Raw genomic sequence first — 23,013 nt, 5'->3', positions numbered from 1 at the left:
TAGCCATGCCACTGATGCTGGCTTCACCAAAAATCCTGGCATATCTCCTAAGCATCCCAATTAGGCTCATACAAAACATGTCCCCATGCCCCCCAGCATGGCTTACAATGCCAACTAAGGATGTTCTGCATGAGAATTTCCCTCTGCATAGACAGCAGAAAGCTCCAGCAGTAAAGGAGAATATTCAGACAAAGGCAGAGTCTTCACTTACTTCGTTTATTCCATTGTCAATCCTGTTGAAATCAGATCACTTTGAGCTCAGATCTTCCTCCCCCCCCCCCATTGAAACAGGATAGTGTTCTGCACATGGTTAGGGTAGTTCAGAAGGGGGGGAGCCAAGCCTCTTTCTTTCTTTTCTTGAAGCAGGGGGGGGGGGGAGAAGCCAAGCAGGGAGCCTCTTTCTTTTCTTGGAGAGGGTGGGAGAGAATCGAAAAAGGTAGAGAAGGGAGAGAAAATCCAGGACCGGCAGAAGTTGAGAGAAATTAGGGGCTTTTCCATTAAGGCAAGTTTGTCACATGACCACCTGTGGCCAATCACGGGTCCTCTACCACGGAGAAGAGCCCAGATTTAAAACAGCCTTTAAATATTGAGGCTTAAAAGCACTCTAAGATATCACACAATAAAGGTAGGGTCACTCCGGATCAATCCTTCTTACTGCAGAAGGAAATTTTAAATCGCCCCAAATCCAAAAGGAAATCGCATTCTGTGTAGAGGGCAGGGACTGAATCAATCTGGGGTTGGAATTAAAGCTCCGTGCAGTTTACACCAAAGTTAGGTCCAATTTGGACACAACTCTTCAAGCTCCCAATATTCCCCTTTCTCTAGAGAATATATATTTATTTATTGGACTTATAAGACCACCACTCTTGGCGGTTTACAATAAGAACACAAAAATACATTAAAAATTCAGTATCTCATAAAACCAACAACAGTTCTACAATAGATGGCGGCTACAACAATCCTTACTCAGCCCCCCCCCCCCACATCTCAGCTCTCCGTTCAGTCACAATATCCAATTAATGTCATCAGGCGATGTTGGCCCTGGGGTTACCAATTAAAAAAAAAGGGGGGGGGACTCAGTCTTATTATCCCAGACCCCCACCCAGCCTCAACCATATGGCTGGCAGAAGAGCTCCGTATTGCAGGCCCTGCAGAACTCAGAGAGTTCCATGAGGGCCCTCAGCTCTTCTGGGATCTCATTCCACCAGGCAGGGGCCAGGACTGAAGAAGCCTGGGGGCCCAAGGTTGACCAGCAAATTCATGCCCACAGAGCGAAGATCTCTGTGAGTAGCATAAGGAGATAAGTGGTCCCGCAGATAGGTAGGATCCAGGTCAGGTACAGCCTTAAAGGTCAAAACCTTGAACTTGATATGGAAGCAAACTGGCAACCAGTGTAGCTGCCTCAGCAACAGCTGGACATGAGCCCTCCAAGATGACTCATGCAGCCACATTCTGTACCAGTTGTAATTTCCTGGTTAGGAACAAGGGGAGGGCTGCGTATAGCGAATTATAGATGTCTAATTTGGAAGTCTAATCTGGAATATGCTTCATTTCCACTGCTTTAAAAGGAAATTGTGGGATGGCTTTAACCTGAGCACATCTCTGACCACTTACCCACAAGCATTATAGTGAAGGACTGGCACTAAGTTCTACTTAGATAATGGTGCATTCCCCTGCAAGAACAATACAAAATGGGATACTAACTTCTTTTGCCTTTTTATGCTCTAACTCAGGGGTAGTCAAACTGCGGCCCTCCAGATGTCCGTGGACTACAATTCCCATGAGCCCCTGCCAGCATTCGCTGGCAGGGGCTCCTGGGAATTGTAGTCCACGGACATCTGGAGGGCCGCAGTTTGACTACCCCTGCTCTAACTCCTCAGAATCCCCAAATATATATTAAAGAATCTCACAGAAGTAATTGTACACTATTTGTATGCTTGACTACATTTAACTGAAACCTGACTTTGCAAAAAAACAAACAAAAAAACAAGGCATGATAAAATTTATTCCCTACTCAAAGGCTGAGTGCATGGTTCAATCCTCCATCAGACACATTTGTCAGTTTCCTCTTCTTATAACTCTTCTTATAACTATTCTACATGGCAGCCAGCCCTACAAAGTGAATGCTTGCTTGAACCCTAGACACAATTAGCAGTCAATTAACCTGTTGTGGGTTACCAACAATTGGGATGGATCCAGCAATCCACAAATGCAAGGTTCATCAGGCTGCACTGGGGAAGAAGAAAGAGGTGAAGATGCTCTTTTCTCTATTCCATCAACAAAGGTGTAACAAAAGAGTAATGAATTACTTCTCATCACAGCCTTTCAAACTAAATAGTTGTCAGTCCATACTTGAGTATACTTTCCCAGAATTGGACAGAAATGTTGAGGGTAAGGGAACATGAAATAGATTTGAGACCACCAGTGCCCTCCACTGAATTCAACCTCTAATGCAGGGGTAGTCAAACTGCGGCCCTCCAGATGTCCATGGACTACAATTCCCAGAAGCCCCTGCCAGCATTCGCACAAGAATTTGCTGGGCCATGTGAAAGTCTTTATAAACTGATGTTCTGATTCAGTCTTCCACAAGTCAAGCATTTTTGTCTTGCTTCATGTGCATTTTTACTAGCTCTAAATATAAGTATCTGTAACAGCAAACCATATAATAGGTCATCAGATTTTGTATTTATTTAAATGAATGAGTCCTGAGGCTTATAATCACTTCCTGTTGATATCTATGTTGGGGACCTGCAAGGACTTGTGGGAGGCATCACATTTCACCGTCCCCCACTATTTCCTCTTTCCTTTTTCTGAAATTCCCTGCTACATTCTTCTTTCTTCCTAACCCACAGCTAGCTACTTTTATCTGCTTCCTGTCGTCAGCTTTTCCTCCTTCAGTTTTCCCTGGGAAAACTCTGTGCAGTGTCAGCCACCAGGTATGCAGTGGGGAACCCACAAGGACTTGCAGGGAGCACCTCTGTATCCTTATTCTTCTACTCCTCTTGACAACCTCCGTATTCTCACCTTTTCATGATTCCTTTTCTTCTTCCCATCCACCCACCATGCCTCCCACATATTTAGCTTATATGTATTTGCTTCATTGATACCCCACCTTTCTCCATAACCAGGACCCCAAACAGCTTACCACATTCTCTTCTCCTCCATTTTATCCTCACGACTGCTCTGTGAGTCAATATAGGCTAAAAACGTATAAATGGCACAAGGTCACACAATGAGTTTCCATGGCACAATGGGAATTTGAACCTGGATCTCTAAGTTGCTAGTCTACCACTATACCACACTGGCTTTTTTGTGGCAGCTGCTACTGAGTGTGTCTTGGGTGTGTCTTGGGTATGTCATGGAAATTGTGAGGTATCAAGTCACCTGGTGGTTGCTCTCAAGGCTGGCACAGAGAAGTCCTTTCCCTCAGAGGTCAGCCCTCTGAGAGGTCCTCTTTCAGCCCTGGAAAGTGTCCTGACCTCTCCTTCTCTCTTTATCTGGCAGAAGCTAAGCTTGAAAGCTGGCAGTATTGTTGTTGCAGCCTAGCAACCCTTACAACACCATTAAAGTAGAATTCCTTAAAGTTACGGGTGCTGCTTCTATTTTGGGCAAATTAATCCCCACAATCTGTTTTTTTGGGGTTTTTTTTTAAGATTTCAGATTTATCTGCAAACTTGGAGCTTTTTGTAGGTTTGTAGAAAGATTTGTCTTGTTTGTTCAGAGCTTTAGTCTGTGAATCTATGTATCCACAAGATCTGGTGATGCTAAAATGAAATATGATATTCAGGAACAATCCTGTATAAATATTGAAAGTCTTCAGACTTCTGGATTTCTTATGTTAAGTTACTGTTCAGAAATGATTAAAAGCAGAAAACAACACATCTGATAATCACAAAGTACAAAATCCCAAATATTTTGCATATCTAGGCCTGACTATTACTGAACAGCTGGAAATGACTACTTTTAGCAGAACAGTTACATGATAAAACATGGCAATTCATTATATATGTGGCAAAATATATGTTTTAATTAATTTTGTACAAAAGTTTGTCCATATAGAAAACAATCTTCTGCAGTGTTAAAGCTGAAAACAAATATAGTGTCATACTTTAGCATCTGTTAGCAAGAAGAGAAATCTGTGAGCAGATACGGAGCTTTGGCAAACGTTCACATTGATACATTAAGGACATGTGCCAAGTTTCTCATTCACAGCTACGCTTGAACGGGTGACATTACTTTCCCTTAAGCAACTGTTCATGGTATAAACTGGCTCACTACAAAGCTCAGCTTGCAAAAATATCTTTCTAATTAGCATATATTATTATTATTATTAGATTTATTTCCCGCCACTCCCTTGCGGCTCGTGGTGGGTATCAGCGTCCCAGAATCCCTATAAAACCATAATAACGTTACCAATAGACCCCGCAAGGGAGTCTATAGGAGCGCGAGAACTCATCCCCCACTGCAACCCTCTGGGTCCGGTCCTGGAGAAAGGAGCGTAACCAGCGTAACGCTGTGCTTTGTATCCTCGTGCCGGCGAGGCGGTGGACCAACAGCTTGTTGTCCACGATGTCGAAAGCGGCCGACAGGTCCAGAAGAACCAGCACTGCCGACCCGCCCCTGTCCAGCTGGCGATGGAGGTCATCCAACAGGGCGACCAACACCGTCTCCACCCCGTGGCCAGGTCGAAAGCCAGACTGATATGGATCGAGTGCCAAAGTTTCTTCCAAGAATGCCAGGAGCTAATGCCTCACAGCCAAATTCCAATTTGCTACTATTTTGGCGCCCCTCAAGGATGGTAAGAGATCTAACTACCCTAAATAATTGGGCTGGGCGAGAGCTTGCAGACGCGATTTCCGTGGCAAAAAATTCACATTTTGCCACTTTCACCGCCATCTCATACGCATGCGATAAGATGTTCTCGTAGCTTCGTCGCACGTCCTCCGCCACACTCGCTCCGGTCGTCTCAATTCCCTTTTCTTCTCCTGGAGCTCCCCGGTATACCAGGGAGCCTGTTTGAGTCGAGGGCAAAGAGGACATTTAGGGGCGATCTCTATAGCAGCCGTTAGGCGGGACTGCCAGTCCACCACCAAGGCTGCTAGTGAGTCGCCAGGAGGCATCGGGTCCCGCAGAGCATTCCGGAATCCAATTGGATCCATGAGTCTCTGCGGGCGGGCTAGAATGCACCCGCCGCCCAACTGGGGGGGGTGGTATCCTGAGCCGGGCCCGCAGGGCATAGTGGTCTGACCACAGCACAGCTAGAGCTGTATCCAGATCCACCTCTATCCCAACGCCGAAAATCAAGCCGAGTGTGTAGCCGGCATGATGGGTGGGCCCAGCAACAAATTGCAAAAGTCCCAGTGTCGCCATGGATGACACCAGGTCTCCACCATGGACTGAAGGGGGCGTTGAAGTCGCCCAGGATCAAAAGCCTGGGGTACTGCAATGCCCAGGCGGCCGCCGCCTCCAGCAGGCGGGGCAGGACATCTAGTGGCGCGTTGGGCGGACGGTATACCAACCAGATAACCACACTCTCGACTGAGTCCCATCCAATACCGACACACATCACTCCACTGATTTCCGGTGCCGGGAGAGCCCTGCAGGTGAGGACCTCCAGGACCACAATTGCCACCCCCTCCCCTCTTATGGGTCCAAGATTGGTGAAGTACCGAGTAACCTGGTGGGGCTAGTTCTTTCAGGGCCGCTGACTCGCCTTCCCTCACCCAGGTCTTGGTCACGCAAGCAAGGTCTGCCTTCGACTCCACAATGAAATGTTGCAGGGTCGAGGCCTTGTTCTTAATCGACCTTGCATTGCACAAGACCAATGTTATCATAGAATCATAGAGTTGGAAGGGGCCATACAGGCCATCAACCCCCTGCTCAACGCAGGATTAGCCCTAAGCATCCTAAAGCATCCAAGAAAAGTGTGTATCCAACCTTTGCTTGAAGACTGCCAGTGAGGGGGAGCTCACCCTTTACCCCAGCCTCCAACCTCACATTCTTGGGGATGGATATAAAAGTCATTCCTGCATACACTTCCACAATCAAACAATACAAAACCAAAAGCTATTATAGAATCACCTTAACACAGCCTGCTGCGCCGCGGACTAAATAAAGCCGTAAGGGCTTTGTGGGAGGAGTTAGGGCGGGCTCTGTCCAGGATGAGGAAGGGTGCCGATTGGCCCCTTCCTCTGGACAGACCATTGGCCCGGCCGATTCCCGCCCTGGCGAATGGAGCAACTGCGAGCCGCGCTGAGCGTGGCTCGCAGTTGCTCTCTTGCTGGCGGCCTGATGTGTCGGGAGGCGCAAAGCACCTCCCGGCAAGGGAGCCCCCGGCAGCCGTGCAGAGCCGCGCCTGTCGCCGCGTCAGGCCGCTGCCTGAGGGAGCCCCCGGCAGTCGCGCGGAACGCCTCTCGTCGCATCAGCCCAGCCCCCGCCCAACAGAGCGGCCGCCAAAGACCGAGGATACCCTGCCACCGCCACCACCAGCGCGGCCCCCACCACGCACGAAGAACACCCGGGTAGGCCGCGGCGCGGGGCGACCAACTGCTAACGCCCACTGTATTGCAGTTACAGCGGGCTTAATTACTAGTAGAATAATAAAGTTGGAAGGGTCCTCATGGGTCATCTGGTCCAACCCCCTTATTCAGGACACTCACAACCCTATCGCTCATCCACTGTAACCTGCCACCCCCTTGATCCTTCACAGAATCAGCCTCTCTGTCAGATGGCTATCCAGGCTCTGTTTAAAAATTTCCAAAGATGGAGAACCCACCACCTCCCGAGGAAGCCTGTTCCACTGAGAAACTGCTCTAACTGTCAGGAACTTTTTCCGGATATTTATACGGAATTTCTTTTGAATTAATTTCATCCCATTGATTCTGGTCTGTCCCTCTGGGGCAAGACAGAATAACTCTTATCCTTCCTCTATATGGCAGCTTTTTAAATACTTGGAGATGGTTATCAGATCCCCTCTCAGTCATCTCCTCTCCAGGATAAACAGACCAAGTTCCCCCAACCTCTCCTAATACGTCTTGATCTGCAAACCCCTCAACATCAATGTTGCCCTCCTCTGGGCACGCTCCAGTTTGTTTACAACCTTCTTCAACTGTGGTGCCCAAAACTGAACACAGTACACCAAGTAAATTTACAGCTCTTGTGACTTATAGAGAAAAGAAGAAAGGAAATCCCTTTCCTGTAACAAAAAGGATAAATAAAATTGAAACAGCAAGGTTATGAATGCTTCCTTTCATTCCATAAAGTCCAGGATCCTATTACGGCACATCTGCCAGCTGCTTCCTGTGATCCTGGTCCAGAATCTCAGTATTGAGCTTGACATATATGAAGGAAGCATCATAATACAGGACACAATTGACTCTACTTACGAATGTGCTGCCCATGACTCCCATATCAGCAGCAGATATATGGTTCACATGATGCCTATTCAACATACCAGATTACTGTCAGAAGCCTGGTTATGATCCTGGACCATTCATTATCATTATCTGTCACGTTTTCTGTCATCTGAGCCAGGCAAAGCAGTTACTCAGCATCTAACCTGGCCACTGTGATCTAAGCAAGGTTATGAATGCTTCCTTTCATTCCGTAAAGTCCAGGATCCTATTAAGGCATATCTGTCAGCTACTTCCTGTGATCCTGGTCCAGAATCTCAGTATTGAGCTTGACATATATGAAGGAAGCATCATAATACGCAGTAATGAGTTTAAACTTCAAGTACAACGATATGGGCTAGATATCAGGAAAAAAATTTTCACAGTCAGAGTAGTTCAACAGTGGAATAGGCTGCCTAAGGAGGTGGTGAACTCCCCCTCACTGGCAGTCTTCAAGCAAAGGTTGGATACACACTTCTCTTGGATGCTTTAGGATGCTTAGGGCTGATCCTGCGTTGAGCAGGGTGTTGGACTAGATGGCCTGTATGGCCCCTTCCAACTCTGATTCTATGATTCTGTGATTCTAATAGAGGACACAATTGACTCTACTTACGAATGTGCTGCCCATGACTCCCATATCAGCAACTGATATATGGGAGTTCACATGATGCCAGGGCCACATGATGCCTATTCAACATACCAGATTACTGTCAGAAGCCTGGTTATGATCTTGGACCATTATCATTATCTGCCACGTTTTCTGCCATCTGAGCCAGGCAAAGCAGCTAGTCAGCATCTAACCTGGTCACTGTGATCTAAGCAATGTCCAGATTAGACTATTGCAACTCCCTCTAAGCAGGGCTAACCTTGTATCTGATCCAATTCCTGATAAAGTTCTGAGTTCCTCAGGGCTTGCAAGACACAGCTCTTCTGCTGGGTCTTTGGTTGAGGCCAAGCTGATTAAGATCTAGGGTCCCTCCCCAAAATGGCTGTCATCTGCCACTCCCTTTCCCTCTGCTTCCCGAGGCACATGCTATTGTTGGAGGTCCGTGGAGCAGGGAGGGATGGTTAGTTTGCTGTTGGGATGTATATTTTACTCTGTTTTTACTGGTTTTATTGTGGGGTTATGTCTTACCCACCACGAGTTGGCTGCAGTGGGAGTGGCAGGCCATACATAAACAAGCAAGCAAGCTTCAACTAGTTCAGAACACAGCTGCCCAGGTCTTTACATGAACCAGGTGAAGAGAGCACATTCAACCAGTGCCCTCCAAGTTGTACTGGCTCCAGATTTATGACCAAATCAGGCTCAAGGTGCTGGTACTTATACCTTTAAGGCCTTAAAAGTCTGGACCTTCTCCCCAGACCCAGAGAAGTTAAACTGGCCTCAGCCAGAGCCAGGGCCTTCTTTGTACTGGCACTGGCCTGGTGGAACACTCTCCCAAGCAAGATCAGGATCCTGTGGGATTTAAAACAGTTCTACAGGGCTTGCAGAACAGAGCTGTTTCAACAAATCTATGGTTGAGACCCACGGATCATCAATTATTGGCCTCCCTAAAAGGCAACATCCACATACCACATACCACCTAGTTATATTATAGCACTTTATTACCCCCTCCATCCTATTGGAGAAAAGGTGGGGGGCTCCTGATTTTAACATTTTAATTCTTGTTTGTATTAAGGACAGCATAGAAATTTGAAAATAAATGAATAAATCTGTGTGTAACTTGCATCCATTCACACAAGCAGCAAAATGGCCAGCAGTTTTTCATTATTCTTAATATTAACATGGTAATTAAAAAATCTTACAACAGTATATATGATGATAGCCATGAATTATTCGCAATTAGTAATTTAATCCATAAAAATACATCAAAAAAGTGAATTTACAGATACCACTCCAAAATGGGAAGAAAACATAAAGGTGAAAAATCCAATAAATTAAAGTACTAGATGGCAAAGTTATCTTATGAGAAAGCAAAAGAAATCAAGATGATCTTAGAAATACTAGTACCAAATATTGATAAGATACAAAGAGGCAAAGGCATATGTTTGAATCCCAAGGCAGAAATTTAACTCCAGGAAGCATTTTACATTAACTGAAACAGCTGTCTCCTCAGAGCAGCCCCAAATATAAGAACAGCTTTGCTATTGTTTCCTTTCAGTTTGACTACTACATGTACTCATTCTATACTACACAAACTTATATTATTCAGTATGCTAAAACAAAATAAACATGTGTTCTGTCAGCCATCCCAGGAGCAAGTCATTGCCAACTGGACACAATAGCTCACTAACAACATTTGCAGACAACATAAACATCCCAAAATTATATTGGGAATTTTTTAATGCTCTTTTTTTCTTTTCAGACCTATATTTAAAATATTTATATACCACCTCACAGGAACAAATAAGAGTTGCATGAAATAATTTTCTGTGTACAAATACATAATATTGTGTTTTAATGACTGTTTTTAAATCCTAATGAAATAAAAATTTGAAATTTAATACAAGTAATTTACCTTTTGCCTAGAAACCATAATATGATTTTAACTTTAGTGTCAAATACTTTCCCCTGGAAACATGAGAACAACCATCTGAATGGTGGAGAACCACTAACAGTCTGTTAAAATGGTTACCAAAGAGTAAATGCAGCATGAAGAATCTCTACTTTCTCTGACATTCAACACGAAACTAATAAGGAGGGACTAATCATACCACACACACACAAAAAAGTAATAAATTTTAGTGTTGTGGCACTATCCTGTTTTTCTCAATAGTGTGCAGAATACTCCATGATTCCCAAGAGAAAATTGGAGGAAAAAACATGTGAAGTGCAGGTACAGGATTCGAAATAAAGTCATACCAGCTCCAATCCAGTGATAATCAAAATTAAGCTCTCTCTGTGTGTATAGAAAAAGCCATGATCTCTGATCTTCCTTTTCTGAATCCAGTCTGAACATAATGCATTTCTCATTTGATATATGAACATCAGTCTTTGTTGTAAGATTTTAAATATCACTTTACTTGCATGAGAAATTAATGTGATGATTTAATAGTTGCTGCAATTTTTGACAATTCCTTTTCTCCAGAACTGGGAAGTAAACTGAGCATTTCTAGTCCATGGACCATTGTTTTGTTTTCTGTATTTGTTGGCACAATCTTGTTAAGATTCTGATAAGACTCCCATTTCTGTGGCTTAGAGTAGGTCTATTGATATCCCATCTACTACAAATTGCCCTTAGTGCAGCTCTCACTTCACTTTCCAAAACTGTAGGTTTGTCTTCAAAAGATTATTCTTGGATGGTATCTGTCATTCTTTTCTATAGTTTCTGTAATTCTTCTGTGTATTGTTCCAATATTTTCTTTATTCTGTCCAGTTAATGTATTCCAGGTTGATCTTTCAGCATGCCTAATTTTATACTTACTTTAAACTATGGTTTTAAGGATGTATTTGTATATTGGCTTTTAAGGGGAGACTTATTAATGTATTAGTCACCCTGGAAGCCCCACTAGAACCAAGAGGTAGGGTAAAAATCTTATAAAAGAAACAATTAGTTGGAGACAGCAATCCAGTGGTCCAGCACTGATAATCATGGATCGTCCCCACATTTTGGAGAAACCTTTCTGTACTCAGAGCTGTGGATAGAGAAAGAGGATGAAACTGCCCTTTCTGCTTTCTTCATCAGCTCAGCTGACTAAAGAAGGTGAGGCAATTTTTTCTGTCCACAGATTTGGCACCTATTTAATGCCACAACACTTTCCTGCAGCATGAAATTTCAAGTCTGCCTTCTATCTAAGCCCTTTTCCTATATATTTGTTCAATCTCTAGAACAGCTGTTCTTTACATATGGCTAAACTTAACCTCCCAGTCTTTCAAGCCATCTTTGCCATGGGCCAACATACATTTACACCCTTCTCCCTTGGCTGCAAATGCTGACAATTTGCCAATTTCACTCTCACAGATAAATGGAATGGTTTCGAAATGGATGTGGAAGAATGCAGTTATACTCTCTTTAGCAGGTCAGTGTCTTTGCCTTCCTTTTAAGGTAATTACTTCCTAGCCTTGGATTGTTCAGTAATTTGCATGTAGTGTTCTAGGGGTCTCACAGGAGACACAAAACAACCCAATAAGGCCTTTGGACTTATTCTTTGCAATTTTTAAGTATGATGTTTTTGGATTGTACAATGAGTTACATCTGTACCATCTAGCCACTTTAGTCATCTATATTATCTTCCATTAAGTAGCTCCCCTCTGCAAATCAACAAAGAAGGAATTTATTCTAGGGGAATCTATTCTAAGTTTACTAAAACTGTGAATAAGGAGATCAGGTTCTCTAACTAAATACCTATGTCAAAGCAGTCAGAATGGCTGCATTAAAATACTATAATTTCAATTCAGTATAAAATGGGTTAATAAGCAGAGCTAAAACCACAGCTGAAACCTATTAGTCTTCTGTAATATACAGTAAAAGCAAGCCACCAATACCAAGCAGACATTGGTTACTCTTAAGAATTTTTAAAATCAAAGGCTATGGTCTGTATTATAATTTGTACTAAGTAAGGGAAACAGCAAGATCTTTGGGCTACCCAGAAAAATATTGACCCTCCTATGTCAATATTCTATACATTCCAGGTTTCATTATGAAGTTATTTTCCCTATAACACTCAAGCTTAGGCAGTTTACTTAATGTTGTACTTCTGCAGAATAACTGGTGACACTGCTCTTGAGTGAGAGCGCCACTGGTTTATGTTTGTACAGACAGAGCACAAAAAGCTTTGCCTCAAGCTTTCAGTGGTCTTTGATTCTAAAAAATAAACAAATATTGAACAATTACAAATATTCTTATAAGTATTAAACTGTTTCCTCTGTCGCTCTGTGTGTGTATTAATTGCCATATTCAAACTATGGTGACCTATGATTGAATGACCTCAAAAACATCCTATCCTATTCTTTAATAAACTTGCTCAGGTCTCATAATAGACCAAAATACAATGACCTCAGTTTAGTTAGTTTAGTTTCAAGGGGCGAATCAGGGCTTCATTGGATCTTTTTTTGTGTTTTTGGCAGCCCACGGTATCCATAAAACTTTCTTCCAACACATCTTACACGCTTACTAAGTGCACATTGGACACCTTACTAACAGTGCTTCTAAGCTGTACATGCCAGCTGCTGCTCTTTAATACAGGAAGCCCCACTCAGCAGCAACCTGAAGTCGCACCGGTTCTTGAATTGCCCATTTTAAGATTACAACAGTTATACTCTGCTCCAGATGTGAACTGTTTCACTCAGTACAGAAAAAAAATTTGAGGGAATGTCGTTTACGAAAGGCATCATATATTTAACTGTGACTTCACCTGGACTTACATATCTAGAAACAAGGTACTTTAACCTAGAAAGCTAGGCCTTTGTATAACAAGTAATACCATCACCACCAAAATGGTTACTAACAACTTCCAAATTTGCACTTAATACTGAATCCAGCCAAGAGCCCTCATCCACGTGTTGCTGGTTAGAAAAAACAGGACCAGAGGGAAGTTTGCATTGTTCAGCAGAGCTGATTTGTAGAGTTAATTGTTCTTGAGAATTGCTAATCGTGGACAGGATACCAATAGCATGGTATGCAGGTTTCCATCTTTTAAATCTTGATAAAGCTGCCTGGAGACAGCTCTTTTGGTTCACTACATCTGGAAGGTTTCTGTTGAATTCTGGACAAAGATAATACTATTTACACTAATGGAAGTCTACTCATGGTAGTGAAGTAAAAAAACACATAGGACTAGTAATTCCCCAACAACCTTCACTTGATATACAAGACGAAGTTCCATTCATGATCTGATCTAAATATGGAAAAACTATTGTCTTGGTTAACCACAAACAACAAAAGTTGCTATAAACTTATTTACAGAAGCCCTCTTCAAACACTGAAGATCACTGGATATTGTACAGATCACTGGATATTGTACTGTTGTTGAGTTAGGGCAATAATTCACAACTGGATTTTCCTGTGTGAACAAAACAATCCAGCTGCAAATAATTGCCCTAACATTATATCCAACCATGTGTGGACACAATGAAGACATAATATCAACTGCAAAGGCAATTCTGGTGTACAGAACTCAAGTTTAATTAATGAAGCTTCATATGCTGCAAAACCAGAACCTTTACTAGAAAGAACTGATGAGGTTGTCTTATTTATTTATATTCTGTTTTTCTCCCTGAGAGGGACCCAGAGCTGTTTTTCACATACTCCTCCCCCTCCTCCACTTTATCTTCACAGCAACCAACCTGAGAGGTGAGTTAGGCCAAGTGATGTCATGGGCCCTATGGTTACGCAGTGAACTGTGGCAGAATGACAGTTCAAATCCAGTCATCCCAGGTCCTTGCCTGACACTAACGAGTGTGAAAATGCCAGCTCTCACTTCTGACAAACTTTGGTCTTACTGATACACAAGACATACCTGTATTTATTCTGTTTAGATGCTGTCCTTCCTCCAAGGAGGACCGTTCTGAAATATTTTCAGCGGTTGCTCTGGCACTTCAGAACAGACTTCCATTGGAAGTTAGGACTGTTTCCTCTTCATTTATAGCCAAGAACACTTGTAATAAATATGTACAAATTAAACTGACAAATTGAATCAGACCATCGGTTCTTCAGCATTTTCTACTCAGACTAACATGAACTCTATCTCAGGCAGAGATCTTTCACATCAACTACTACTGGATTCTTTAAACTGGAGGCAGCAATTGAACCTTGGACCTTCTGCATGCCAAGCAGATGCTCTATCATTCAGCCCCTCTCCACTATTCTTTCAGGAGGATTTTTGCTGATACCCATGTGAAACACAGGCTTGGATTACTCTGCTCAATACCTTACAAATCTTCGGCCAAACTACAATAGCTTTGCTGATTATTAATGGACAACTAATTTATCATCATATCTGCTAAGACTGCTTCTCTTGTTATTTCAGCACCTTCAGCTCTCTAAATGAGCCTTTCTCAACTTTTTTACCATTGAGAAACCCATGAAATATGCTTCAGCCTTCAAGAAACCCCAGAAGTGACATGATCATGCAGAATATAGTTGGGAAGCATAACTGTGCACATATGCACCCAGGAGCTCCTCCTCTTCCCATCCCCTTCAGGACCATCATTGGCCATTTTGGGAGGGGAGGGTGGGTCGGCATGACTATGTGTGATCATATCACCCAATAAATGTTTAACAAATTAAAGAAAATGTATAAAAAATTCACTCCCACCCATTTGGGAAACCCTTCCAGAGCTGTCAAGAAACCCCAGGATTTCCTGAAACCCTGGTTGAGAAAGCCTGCACTAAGTCGAATGGAAACCCATGAAAACTTTTCTAGGTATACTCTGATATTTCTTCTGAAATTATTTATGAGATTTTACACTATTTTAAGTTTTGTGTGGCTATGTATTCTTATAAACAGCTTTGGGATCACTGCATGAGGAACAGCAATCTCTTTCATACCAAAACCACATGATGCTTTTGACTAACTGATACAAGTTACTCTCAGGGTAGAAGAATCTGTCAACAAAACTCCTATGAAAGTCATATAAAACCATATAGACAAGAGAATAAAATGATATAAAATAATTAAAATCAATATCTTACAAATCTTCAGTCAAACTATAATAACTCTGCTAATAATTATTAATGGACAACTAATTCATCCTCATATATCCTAAGACTGTTTCTCTTGCTATCTCAGCATCTTAGGATATTAGAATTGGAAGGGACCTCCAGGGTCATCTTGTCCAACCCCCGGCAAAATGCAGGAACTACTCGTCCACCCACAGTGACCCCAATTTCATGCCCAAATGATCCCTCCACAAAAACCTTCAGAATCCAGCCTGGCCTGGAGGAAATTCACCTACTATCTCATAGCAGCAATCGGCAATTCCCTGGATATGCAAGGAAGGGCCACAAGAGACAAACATTCCTTTCTGCCCACTCACTCACAATCTGCCTAAGTTAATAAAATCAGCATTTCTGTCAGATGACTATGTAGTCTCTGCTTAAAAACTTCCAAAGGAGAACCCACCAGTTCCCAAGGAAGCCTGTTCCACTGAAGAACTGCTCTGTCAGGAACTTCTTCTAGATGTTTAGCCGACAATTCTTTTGAATTAATTTCAACCCACTGGATCTGGTCCGACTCTCTGGAGCAACAGAAAACCACTCTGCTCCATCTTTTATAAGACACCCCTTCAAGTATTTGAAGATCTTATCTTAGTTATCTTATCTTAGTTGTCTTCTCTCCAGGTTAAACAGACCAATCTCCCTCAACCTTTCCTCATACAACTTGGTCTCCAAACCCCTCGCTATATTTGTAGCCCTCCTGGACACGCTACAGTTTCTCTACATCTTTCTTCAGTTGTAGTGGCCAAAACTGAACACAGTATTCCAAGTGAGGTCCTATCAGAGTGGAGTAAAGCGGTAACATCACCTTGCGTGATCTGGACACTATAGTTCTTTTAATCATCATCTCTCTAAATCAGGCAGAAGTCCATGAAAAGTTTTCTAGGTATACTGTATCCACAAACCTAGCTAGTCTACTATTCCAGACCAGACCATTAATCAAGTAGCACCAAAAGCCTACCTCTACACCCAAGCATTCTGAAAGGTCATTGAATCCATAAGAACTTGTGATACATCCTAATTGCTCATCATTCCTAAAAGCTCATCAACCATAGTAACCTTGATAAAATAGACCACAAAACAAGTAAAACACCCTCCTCACAACAAACAAGTGATAGTGTAACTTAATCTTTAGCTTTATTGAATCTACCCTGAAAGAACTACATTTGTACAATTTCATTAATGGACTATGTTCATGCTCCACAGTTCTTAAAAAACAATACTATTTGAAGCTAATTGCAATAGGGTGGATGGATCCAACCACTCTCTAAGGAGCCTCCCTCTAACATAGGTGGCTCTTCCACCAATGGAAGAGCCCTTTAAGGCAGAAGAAGGCTTTTTTAGCCTAGAGGAAGGCTTCAAACTTTGCTAAGTGGAATGGTAGGACCCACCCCAGTGTCAGTTATAAATATGTCTATTGCTAAATAAAAACATCTTTATTATGTAGCCCTAAAATGCACTTAAGGAAGAAGGATTAATGTCAAATTCTTCCCACTAACAACATGTTGTTCATTTAACAAATGTCCATACATGATAGTTTCCATCTATTGGACCACAATAACCTGCAAGCAGTGATTCTTGGTTGACAGTACAGCGCAAGAGATTACAGAAAATTATTTGGTCAAAGCTTAAAGCTTTCATATCAGGAGTTTTTCCTACGAGTTTAAAGTAATCCAATAGCAGACATACATCCTTTTGAAATGTACGACTTCGTGTTTATCCTAATGGAGCCAACACACAGCTACAAAAAGCAGCTTCTTAAAAGTATTTCCCAGTTCACTACTTAAAATGTTCAGTTTATCTAGATGTTTTCCAATGGTATAGCATATGACTTTGTCATACAATATCACTGGGAGCACGACATGCTCACTCATGATTGAAGTATTAATCAGTTTGTTAGTTTTGCCATGTGAATATAGACTAGGGACAGACTACTGTTTGTAGTGTTTGCTATCAAATTATGCCAACTGAAACGAAATCAATACTTCCATTCCTCAAAAGGCATGCCTGAAAACAGTAATATTCCTTTGTTTTGAGATATTTCAGATTTATTACAGTACAGAAAATAGTTCAATGTAGACCACAGTTAAGAGTGATTTTTCATGGAAATAGATGAAGATAGGATCAAACTGCAATTGGCAATGTTACCCCGTTGAACATAAAGACAGGGTCTTGTAAAGTAATCCCGTTTCCCCAAAAACAATTTAAATGCATATTGAGTTTAACATCTAATAGAAAGTGGTCCTCCTGTGTTTGGCAGGAACAAAAAAATGACGAAGCATACCGTTACATCTTCTTAGCTCAACAACAGGGGTCTGTTTCTTCTGTCTAATACATCATGACTGTCCACTTCTCTTAGAATGATGAGTACAAAAGTTTCTCAGAAAAACATCAGCCATAGTACCTTATCACAAAAAGGGTAGCATCACATTAAGCTCTATTCCTGTGCAATCTGAAAACACAGTCACAATCTTAGACCAATCACTACACTTACCAGCATTCTGTAAGAAATGAAAATACAAAGATACTTACATTTGCAGCATGACTTCATTCAAGAAAACGCCATCCACAAGTGCAACATACTCTTCCAAGTTGGTTCCATTTCCTCCAGCTAAGGGTCCAAAGGTCTTAACCTACAACATATCACAATATTGACTCCATTTCAATATCCAACAGCACGAAAGGGTATTCTTTCAAAAAGAATCTGCCATGGAATGAAGAATAAATGCTTACCCAGGTCACAAGAGGGCTGGACATGAAGAGCTCCAACAGAGGCGTGAATATTTCATTCTCCATGCCTTATAGTTAAGAGGTTCCTTCTTTTTATTAAAAAAAGAAAATCGGGATTTAAAAGGTACAAAACAGAGCCTTTCTGTTCCTTTCTGTTGTAGTAATTCCCTGAAATACTCCACGATTTCAATAAAAATATATATTCAAGGCAGTGTGCCAACAAAATTTAAAAAGTAGTCAGGGCATTGGCCAAAGGGGCTTTCTCTTCCTCATCCAGAAAGAGAATGATAAAGAAGCAGTCGGCATTCATTGCTTTCTTATTCTTGTTTCCACCAACGTCTCCGAACGACGCCTTCTTCTTCCTCTCTCCGTGCTGAAGAGGAAGGAAGAGGAGAAAGAAAGGAGGGACCCTACAGTTTCTACCCTAGCAAGATCCTACATCAGCCGCGGACGCAAGCACATACACATACACACAAACACACACACCCCGCCTCGGGCTGCAGCACCGCCAGAGGAACTCTCCTAAGCTAATTACCCCTGAGCCAGCCGGAGCGCGCAGAGGGCAGAAACGGCATTCTCCCTCACCAGCCCCCAACAAGTCGCCCCCCCCCCCGGTCGCTCAAGCCAAGCCCAGAGAATAATCGCTCTTCCTTTCAGCGAGCTAGCCCAGATTTCCCCCCTGTCTTGCAGACAAGAAGGAGCCCGGGCAACCTCGCCCACCTTCCCAAGAAACCGCGGCTCTCCCTCTGCCTCGCTCACCAACAGCACCTAGATATTTAGAGGTGCCTCCCCCACTTGACTTTTTCTCCTTTTTTTAAAAAAAAAGGTAGCTCGACTCCTGCTAGCAGCACCCCACCCCGCCGCCTGGTCAGACCTCGTCCTTCGTCCTACCCCCCCCCCCCCCCGCATCCAGCTGTTTCAGTCTCTCCCTTCCCCGAGGCTTTGCCTAGGTGACTCACCGCCACTTCAGACCCTCACCCAGTCCGTCTTTCCCCGCATGCCCTTCTTTCTGGTTTCTCTCCCCCTCGGTTACTGCAGCCACACCTCCCCTCTTCAAACCCCCTCCCCGTAAGGGGACTAATTCTCCCCTCGCGGGCGCACCCCCACAATCGCCTCGTCTCCCTCTCCTAAAGTAACGGCCGCGGAGCTTCAAGAGAGCCGCATCGCGCGCACACCCACCCGCCCCTCCTCCTTTCCGTTCTCTAAAGGGGGAAGCGGCGAGAGAGATCCCTCCGCAACGCAGCACTGGGAGCGAGAAGGAGACCCTTTCGCAATCGTGCGGTTTTGGTTTTTATCCGTCCGCCGCTAGACTGGTTCGGAGGAATTAAGGAAAGGAGGTTGTCAGGGGGGGGGGAACCGCTGCATGGCGCGCTCGCGCACGCAAGCCAGCTGCAGTAGCGGGAGACGGGAGCGCGCCGCGGAGTACGTTATAGAAAGCAAGGAGGGCGCGCGCGCTCTGAGGAGAAGGCTTAAGGGATGTAAGATGCTCCCACCCTTTTTTTATTATTATTATATTATTTGGGGTAGTGCTATGTCATCTGGCCAGCCATTGCTGGCGCTACATGTGTCTGTGTGCGCTTAATTCCCTACGGATGCTCCTGACGGAAAGATGTTAATGTTATTACCCTCCCACCCCGTTGCCCGCTAGCGCAGCGCGCGAGACAGAGATGTGTGAACTCCTCTCTGACTGGCATGATGACTCTGCCTTCCCGGCGTGAAGTGAAAAGGGTGTGTGAAACATACATGTGGCCGGAATGGAGGAGTCTGGGACCAAGGCATTTGAGTCTTCTGTTTTGCATTCTCCTGCATGAAGATGTAGTGGGAAAGCATTTTTAACCCAGACCTCAAAAAGAACAGGAATCTGGTACAAGACAGGAAAAATATTTAGGAAGAGTGGAAAGAGGGAGGAAGAAAGATGCTTCCCTTCACTTCCTAACACAATTGCTAGGAGGGGAAACCAGAGCACATCTATTCTTCATTTGAGCACAGGTTCTAAGAATGGGAGTGGCATTTTCAAAGCCGTGTGTGTGGCCTATGCTTCATATTTTCTTTGTACTAGGTCACACACAAGTTGATGAAGGGGTGGGGCTGTGGAGACCAGGGTCAGTTCCAGATTAGTGCATTCTCTGTCTTGGGAAATTCCTGGAGGTTTGGGGGGCCTACTGGGGGGAATTTCTGTTACTTTTGCCCTCTGTAACTGCCATTTTCTCCAGGGAAACTGACCTCTGTAATCTAGAAACCATTTGCAATTCTGCAAGAACCCTAGGCCCAACCTGGAAGTTAATAACTCTAGAACGCCCCACACCAAGTTTACGGCCCCTTCTGACTGCAAGCACACACACCCTTTCCTCTAAAGGAGGGAGTAGAGTATGATTCTCACATGCTACTTTAACAATGCACTCCTAAACAGGATTATATTCTTCTAAATCCATTCAAGGTAATAAGCTTAGAAAGGTGCAACTCTAAGATTCCATTGCAAGTCTCCTTGGCTACTGGTGCCTACATACACAGAAGGAGACAAGTGGATGATTAGTAGCCCAAGGAGCCATTGTCACGCTCTAGCTTGTGGGCAAGCAGCAATGGCTGCACAGAACAGCTTGGTGAAAGGTTAAACAGCAAAACTTGCAACCTGTTGTTGCATGGTGACAGGATTGTGGAGTCAACAAAGGGGGCATGGCTCAGCATCAGCTTGGTATGCAGAAGGTTCCAGGTTCAATCCCTGGGCTGTCCAATTAAAAGGTACAGGTAGTATGTGATATGAGAGACTTCTGCATGAGACCCTGGAAATCTGCTGCCATTCAGAGTAGGCTGCATTGATCTTGATTGGCCACTGGTCTGATCTAGTATAAGGCATTCATATGCTCAGGCAAGGACTTAGTGTGTTTAAAAAAAATTACAGTTTAAAAAAAAAGAACAATGTCATCATATATATACCCATATATGGTGAGAAGTGTACTACACAGATACAGTAACAGGGATTTCCACAGTCATACCAGGGTTAGTTCTATCTTCCATGGCTGTGGACATTGATGTGAAATTGGTGGTATCTATCTACCGCAGGGTCACCAAACGTTTACCTGAGAATGATGGCCTCTACAAAAGAAGAAATTGCTATATGGGGACCATGCCCAATGCATATACTTTCATTCTTGCTTGGGCTTGAGTACTTCCCATTCCCAAATACATAATCAAAGCCCATAAAGGTTTGATTACTTGTCATTTTGCTATCTATATCCCTCTTTCAGATAATTTTCTCCAAAAACAGCACTCACTACTCTCAAAAGAGAAGCCACTGTCTTCAGATTTACAGGAAGAAGAGTGAATTGATAAGGCAATGGAGATAAATCCATTTAATAACATCCAAATAAAGTTAGCACTTATATCCAGTTAGGCGAATCTGATCTTTTCTTGTACGTGTTCATTCGAGAAAGGAGGGAGTACAGATTCCTGGTAGTTCCTAAAACCCTTTTTGATGCAAAAGTCTATAAGGGTCTTTCCCTTGTTTCTGCAGTCATTGGACAGATGACAGCTTAGACTTTTTTCTGCCTCAAAATAATGTCCCCATATTTCAGATCTATATAAATAAATGCTGACAATCACATTAGGAAACTATTGGCATTTGCTGATACATCTCTGTGTTTCCAGACATGCAAAAAATTCAAATTCATACTATTCATGTGTGAAATGTGAAGAACAATTTTAATGGTAGCATAGGTATTTATACAGACTCAACAGAATTTAATATTTTCATTCAACTTGCAGAGAAGTAGACTTGCTGCAGAAAAGTAAATGAGATTGAGTTAATTGATTTGCCCACATGGTTAGCATCATTAAACTCCTGTATATAAATCACTGCATGAACCAAGGGGATTTTATGTACTTAATAGTCATGAGTGCCTATATGCCGTACTGATAAAACAGTTTGCAAAAATATCAGATGAGATGAGAGACCTAGGTCCTTCTCACTAAATCAAGAATGGAAAATGTATTCTGCAGTACTTTCCCCTCCTTTACAAGATTATCTAGCAGTTCCCTGTAGCTTTATAAACATGCAGTGGATTGGAAACACTAGAAAGGTAACAGCTGACAAAAAATGCAAAGTAGGGTGGAATGGCTAAACTGATTATACTTTTAACCCAAATATCTAGATAGTATCCTTGTTTTTAATTATTCAAATCAGAGAGAACAATTCCCTTCACCAACCTGTTCTGCTCCCCATGAAACAAGAGAAATTTCTTTGTAAAGTGGATCTAGGGAATAAATTAAAGAGAGAGAATTATGATGGTAGATCTTTTTTTTTTAAGGTTTAATCTTTTCTATATTTTAATAAAATTTAGATCTAGTGAGACCGGGAAACAACTTTCTGTTCCTTACCAGCAAATTAGGTCTTGTTGGGAGAGTGTTATTATGAGGTTACCAGATGAAATGAAAATGGAGGGGGAAGGAGAGAGGGCTGTAAAGTCTTTGACTACAGTAAACGTCTGGCAATACATGAGTGAAATAATTGCCAATAAACTCCTAGCCCTTGAAGGCAACTACAAAAGCATTTTTGTAAAAGCCTGAATAACTGTCCTTGAAGCAGTCTCTGTCTGGCAGTGCTATACAGTACATAATTGTACATGCAAACTATGGAACTTCTCTGGCTCATCAGTGTGTAAGCTTTCATCAGGCAACATTTCCTGTTTTTTAAAAACCGATTAAGAGGTGCTGCTGGTAGCAAGATCAAGTCACACGCTAGCAAAAAGGAACTGATTCCTTGAAAATAGTTAATGTTGAAATCTGGTTTTTAAGATAGGAAAATATATTATTATTATCATTATCATTATCATTATTATTATTATTATTATTATTATTATTATTATTATTATTATTATATTTATTGCCCGCCACTCCCCTGCGGCTCGTGGCGGGTTACAACATTCTAAAACCCCATAAAATCCATTAAAAATCCAATTAACACATCTACAGTCCAACAATTTTTAGTTAGCAAGCTAACCTGGCAAGAGCCTTTCCCCTATTAGCAGGTGGAGAGGGGATATTGGTGGTACCCGTCTCTAATCCCAATCCCCAGGTCCCGGGGGGGGCATAGATGTTAGCCTCGGCCTCAACCGTAAACCTGGCGGAAGAGCTCCATCTTGCAGGCCCTGCGGAATGATGGAAGGTCCCGCAGGGCCCGCAGCTCTCCCAGGAGCTCGTTCCACCAGGCGGGGGCCAGGATTGAAAAGGCCCTGGCC

At 42.9% G+C, this 23,013-nt stretch overlaps 1 protein-coding gene across 10 annotated transcripts in view; it reads right to left on the bottom strand.

Moving 5' to 3' along the window:
* The window catches only part of CCDC88A (coiled-coil and HOOK domain protein 88A), a 128,603-nt gene extending 109,676 nt beyond the window's left edge, over window positions 1-18,927 (bottom strand). For 2 of the 10 annotated variants that reach the window (XM_077333752.1, XM_077333779.1), the window contains exons 1-3: window positions 18,739-18,927; window positions 17,783-18,152; window positions 17,582-17,682 (exon numbers count right to left, since the gene is read on the bottom strand). In XM_077333752.1, coding sequence (XP_077189867.1) covers window positions 17,582-17,682; window positions 17,783-17,845 — 164 coding nt within the window. In that variant the 5' untranslated portion in view covers window positions 17,846-18,152; window positions 18,739-18,927. The remainder of the gene's footprint in view (window positions 1-17,581; window positions 17,683-17,782; window positions 18,153-18,738) is intronic. The other 8 variants (XM_077333796.1, XM_077333829.1, XM_077333788.1 and 5 more) reach the window with 6 other exon arrangements.
* Between the last annotated feature and the right edge of the window lie 4,086 nt (window positions 18,928-23,013).

This window comes from Paroedura picta, chromosome 1, assembly GCF_049243985.1.
Source record: "Paroedura picta isolate Pp20150507F chromosome 1, Ppicta_v3.0, whole genome shotgun sequence".
Classification (NCBI taxonomy): Eukaryota; Metazoa; Chordata; class Lepidosauria; order Squamata; family Gekkonidae; genus Paroedura; species Paroedura picta.
Note: the sequence above shows the minus strand (reverse complement) of the source record. Positions and strands in the feature narration are given on the sequence as shown.